At 49.9% G+C, this 5,927-nt stretch overlaps 1 protein-coding gene across 1 annotated transcript in view; it reads left to right on the forward strand.

Moving 5' to 3' along the window:
• Positions 1–5,927, forward strand: part of LOC113217031 (transcription initiation factor TFIID subunit 4-like) — a 78,851-nt gene that overhangs the window by 61,592 nt on the left and 11,332 nt on the right. The window contains exon 6 of the mRNA XM_052265632.1: positions 1,775–1,837. Within this exon, the coding sequence (XP_052121592.1) occupies positions 1,775–1,837 (63 nt within the window). The remainder of the gene's footprint in view (positions 1–1,774; positions 1,838–5,927) is intronic.

Here is a 5,927-nt window from a genome sequence, read left to right on the forward strand (position 1 = left end):
AGGGGAGGGGGCTTAGTCCGAGCTGTACACCGCTTTGATCCCACCGAACAAGCATACCTCGCTAACCCGCACAACAGTATGGCTCGTGATTTACGCACCGAGTACCGAGTAACCAGGAAACAAGTAACAAGTAAACAAAGTAACAAGTAAACGCACCGTCTATACCTTAGTTACTCCAACGAGACACTTGGTAAAACAAGTGTGCAAAATTATAGCACGCCAACGTGTGCAAGTTATAAATTGCACAGTAGATGGTGTTTAACTCAAGTTGCGCACTTGCGTGGTGTGCAAACGTTTTATGAAAACGTTTAAAATTCTGCACACTTATTGGACTTACAAACTTCTATGCCATATGCCATATGGTGTGCAGCTTCTATTCTTTTCGGAAGTATGGCGAAAGTTTAAACATTTAAAAAGTTTAACATAACCTAGTTAATCACCAAAATGTGTCTAGAAAATTCACACTTGAACTTCAAAATCAATTGACATGCAAAAACTTGAACACTTGTTTACCAGTAGAAGTGCGATACGAAACCCAACATAATCAACTCTTTTCGACCTAGCTGCTGCGTTACAAGCAGAAGGTATGGGCGTGGAAGAGCGTGCAAACAGAAAAATAATTACTCGATTAACTTTCTTTTTTTTTCTACTATCTTCTGCCCCACCACCAAAACGGCTTGTTTTCCCGGGCTCACGGCTTCCTCCCCGCGTGTCTCGGGCCGAAAATTATTACGGTGCCAGCCGTTAGCCGAGCAGATTGAGCGCGACGGAGAGGGGCGGCGGAAAGGGTGAGTCGTTGGGGAGTTAGTGGGAAAGAGAGGAGCGGAGAAGACGCTGGAATGGAGCGAACGGTCCCATCAATAAACCGCATCTTGATTAATTCGACGAGGGGTCCCGTTCCTCCTGCCTCCTGCCGTGCCCGATTTGGGGGCGTTGCTTGCTGCTCCCTTTTTCCTCTTGCGCGATTCTCTTGCTTACCGGTGCGTGTTGTATAACTTTGATAACTTTAAAGTGTCTATAGTTGCATGACCATCCCTAAAGTTGAAAACCTTTTTACGTATTCAATTTACTGTTTAACACTCCTTAATAATCAAATACCAATTCAAACCCTTCAAACTTTGAACCGTATTGTTGAGCACTTGCAACTACACATATTATCAGTATAGTAATAATTTTGAAGAGTTGGGTCCATGGAAGGGTTTGTTTCTGCATTTTTGATGCGTCAGGGGTTTAATTCTCTTAATTTTGTCATGATTATAGCCGTGTGCAAAAGCGGCATCGCTTTGCGCGCCCGATTTTGCCAATATCATCGTTTATCTTTATGCTGGATGTCACCGCCGCTGCCAACTGCTCTCGTGGCGGGGCTCCAGGCCAGCGGCCCCCGTCTGCTCCAGCGAGCGGCTCCAGCGAGCGGCTCCAGCCGCAGGCAAAGATTAACAGGCTGGAGGATGAGCTGAGCAGTCGCGTAATGAGGCAGCAGCCTCGGCAGCAGCCCGCGATGGATCCCCTGTCAGACTGGCGCGAGCTGGCGGCCCCAAGCGGATTATCCATCCCCCTCCCCCCTTTGGGCATCACTTTCACTTTCTCCGACGTGTTTGACCAGCCGGACGGATCTCCTTATCCTCCTCCTCGGCCGAGCTATATAATATCGCCCCTCTTTCTTGCCCTCCAAGCTGCCCATCTGGTATATTATCCTCTCACTCGCTCACCCCGCCGTTCGCTATGTACAAGAGGCCCCTCGCTCATCTTTTTCTCTCTTTTTTTTCTGTTGCAGAAAAACTTTAATCCCATGACGACCATCGTCTTTACCCTCGACTTTTTCCTCATCAGTTTCAACGTAAGTACCCCCTCTACTACTGCCTTAGCAAACGCTGTGCGAAGGTAACGATAGAGGGTAGAAACGCCCTATCAGTTCGTCCCGGACCTTTTTTTTTTCTTTGTTTTTACTTTTTGCACACGTTTCCTTTTTTTGAATTGTAATTTTACGCCACGCGTCAAGGTAAATTTTCCTGTATAAAACCTATAGCCTATTTCTCACAGTGCACCTTTTATTCAAAATTGCAAATTTCCTAATTTTTCACATAAGCCTAGATAGTTAGTAGTGCCGGCGTCTCGTGCGCTTCCACCCCCTAAGCAGATCACAGGCCGAGGCGCGCTGTGCTGCGCTGTGCGGCTCCATTATTCATGCTGTGCGGCTGAACTGTCTGCGCCGCCCGGCCCCGGCCGGCCTGGACGGGACGGGCTGCTGGCTGGACTCGCCGCTGCGGTATTTTTATACCTCGTTTATTCTTTTCTTCCTTTTTTTTGAATATTTTTATTTTATTATTATTTCCACCCCCGTTTCCTATCTATTATCCCTGCGGGCAGTACATGTTCCACACGCCGCCGACCCGACTACCCCTGGGCTTGGCCCCGCGCCACATCCTGCTGCTTCTCCAGCCCTCCGCCGGTGTCAACCTCCCCCCCCCCCCCTCCTTTCCCACTCTTCCTGGGACGCGCTTGCCATTATTTCCAGCAAACGGCGTGGAAAATTCACAACAACAGTCCGTTGGTGTGTTGGGGTTCACGGCTGGGCCCGCCAGGTCGGGTGGAGTCGTCGTGCGGTTCCGGGCGCCGTGCTCACCGACGACTGGCGGCCTGGCTCAGCGCGCTGGTTGAGTGCGCGCTCGCCGAGCCACGCCACACGCTCCCTCCCGACGCTGCTGCGAGGGATGAGGATATGGGGGCACGAGTAAATTCTAACAGCACAGCTGTCAAGAAAACCTCATTCAATAATTAACATACAAAAAAAAAAAAAACAATACAATTTATCCCTTTAAAATTAAAATTGTTATGTCGAAGTCTTATTGTTATGTCGAAGTCTTATTGTTATGTCGAAGTCTCGGTCGAAGTCTTATTGTTATGTCGAAGTCTTATTGTTATGTCGAAGTCTGAACGAACGGTTTGAATTACAATTAATTGTGGTAAGAGGTTGTGTCACGTCCTCGTCCTATAGTTTTAATAGTGCAGTGCAATACAGAACATAATATTCTGGTCAAATGTGAAAACATGCACTATTACATAAAACTTATGGAATCTGATTTACTGGGGTTTAGTAATTAGGCTGTATGGTACTTAGCAGGAAATAAGTTCGCACTAACTATGCCTTTTCTAGTCTTGTCATGAAAAATCTCTCACGATTCTTTTTTGTTGTGGTTGTGAGACGAAAACTTTTCAACGTCGCTTTCCCCGGCTGTCCCTTCCATGTGTAAAATATTTGTGTTGTATCTGTCATTCCTTTATTAATTTGTGAGTGAATTCCACCCGAGAGAGAGCGCGCGCGCGCTCTTGTAGTATGGAGCGCTTGACGGGCCCGGCTGCTTCCGACATGAGACCTGCTCGAGAGTTCCACGGAGTGAGAGGGTAGGCGGCTACAGGAGACGAAGGACTTGGCTTTTAGAGCCGGTATGACAGGAGAGTATAGTAACTGATGGCGTTGAGTGTCCGCGTGCTTGTGCGAGTGTGTGAGTGCGATGTGTGTGTGTGCACCGGTCGTGGAGCTTAAGGCGAGTCGAGCTTAGGGAGAGCGAGCACATGGGCGAAATAGCGCCCCTCCCCCCAACCCTTCCTTACATCCCATCCATATATCCCGCACTCTACATCCGTGCTTCGCTCTCTCCTGATGCGTCGCGTCTCTCCCGGCAAGGCTTTGGAGCGGCCGTGAAACTTGATGAGTGTGTACGTGTGCGCGCTGCACTCCTACCTGCCGGCGGAACGTTTTAATCAGGTCGAGGGAGCAAGGATGGCGTGATGTCGCCGAGGGAGGAAAAAAAAAGAAACAAGAAAACGTCGTTAAATTATTTCAGCTCAGGGGGCTGCACCAGGCTGGCGCCAGCGTGGGTCCCTCCTCCCTATCTCGCCTGGATAATTCACGATTCTGAAATAAACGCTACCCAATAAAATGCAATTGTACAGAAAATTCACTGATTGTATACGCAAACAGCCAATTTCGAACGAGCATCTCCAAAGCCCCCCTCTTCTGCCCCTCTCTTCCATGGCTTAGCGACCATACAATGTTGGTAACTCTGCTCCAAGTGTGCAGCGGGCTGCGCCCCGTCACGGTCATTCCGCATCAAAATACACGCTGTTATTCAGATCCGCGTACATTACTTCTGCCTGGGGATTCGTCGAGATGAGGATGATGGAGATCGCATCTTCTCTCTGTCGCACTCACTCCGTCCCTTTTTCGCTCTGCCGCGCACCGGCTCTTCTTGCCCGTCGCGCTCGTTGGCGCTGCTTTGCTCGCCCTTCGTCCACCAACCAAACCCTCCCCCCCCCCTCCCGCCCTGGTCCCCACACCATCCATCTCCTCATTTCGCCGTTGTCTGCAACGGAATAGGCTCCATAAACCAAACATCATCCGAGCCTGCCCCCCCCCTCCTCCCGGAGCACCCCTCATCCTCCGCAGCGGCCTCGCTTGCAGCAGCAGCAGCGGCAGGAGCAGAGAGAGCAATAGCAAATGCAAACGCACGCACAGAGGGGCACGCGTAATTACGGTTATTGCGCTTGTAATTAGACGAGTGCCGCGCCCGCGAGCTGATGGGTACGTTATGGCGCGTTATTCACACGGCCGGTTATCATCAGTGCGGTCCACTCTGAATACCTCCCCTCCCTTCCCCTCCCGCTATTCCCTCCTTTCTCCCTCCCTCCTCCTTCCTCCTCCCTCTTCTTCCACCACCACCACGGGAGCCCTAGCAGCAATATTCGCACGTACAGTACCGAGCTCTGCCGTGTGCAGCGAGCGACAGCGGCTCCGGGTAGCAGGCAGCAGGGTGCCGTCCCTCCCCCGGCCCCCCACTGTGAAAAAATACAATCCATAGAATATATCTTCAAATATTTTTTTGGTTATTTGCCACTTTAAAGGCTAATGGAGAGCATGTCTTTGCAATCATTGCAAATGTACGAAGCCGGAACATGCTTTTTTCCTAGGAGGTCGATACCATAAAAAAAGGACGGCCAGGTTTTCAAATAACCATATAGTAAGCATATGAGTTAACTCCCACAAAAAACAAGTACATGGGAACGTCATTGTTTTTTCACAACTGCTTGAAACTCTGGACGCGTCGTTTTTTTTTAACGTGTGTACGACACGTGCCTGCGCTCCCCGGCTCACACGTGGAGAGAATAAATTTAGTATTTATCAAATCCAGCCACCCGTTGATCAACTCTCGCGCAGGATTAAAATGCATGGGGCACTGAGTGAGTACATTAAAGTATAAGGGGCGTGTCCGTGTGCTAGTTACACTTGGGTTTCCATTTGTGCCGCTCTCAAATAGGACCTCTCCTCAGTGGCCCTAGCCGGCCGTATAGGTGGGGAGGTGGATCGCCTGCCAGGTAGGAAAACATCTCTAACTTTATTTGTGTTTTGTCACTAAGGCATGGCGCCACTCGATTGCTCGGGACTCACCGCACTGACAACATCTTACTTACCTCAGAAAGCATTAGATCCCTATCTGTTTGGTGGGGTTGTCCTTTCAATTGAGCCTTGAAGTAAAAGTGTTTTCGACTGCCATATCACCATGCCACTGGGGGGGGGGGAGGTTAACGGTTTCAAACGATAGGAACAAACTTTTAACAGCGAAATGTACGAGTCGTGTACGAAACTTTTCTACCAACGAAGCAGCAGGGGAAATGCCGCGCTGAAATCCAGTAGTAGAGTTTGAGGGCGAGGTTGAGCTTGGCCCGTAACGCCACAGGGCTAGAGGAAAGGGAGGGAGTGTTGTTGCACCGAGAGTGAGCAGCAGGCGAGCGAAGGGCGTCCCGCTGCGATCTGCGCGCTCAGCTCGCCGAGAATTCCGCCAACTAACGGACAACTTTTTTAAAAAAAAAAAAAAGGATAAAGAGGGCGTATACTTCCCTCCTGCTCCAGGTGTAGTAGGTCGAGTAGG

This window comes from Frankliniella occidentalis, unplaced genomic scaffold (assembly GCF_000697945.3).
Source record: "Frankliniella occidentalis isolate FOCC.00 unplaced genomic scaffold, Focc_3.1 Scaffold28, whole genome shotgun sequence".
In the NCBI taxonomy this organism is placed as follows: domain Eukaryota; kingdom Metazoa; phylum Arthropoda; class Insecta; order Thysanoptera; family Thripidae; genus Frankliniella; species Frankliniella occidentalis.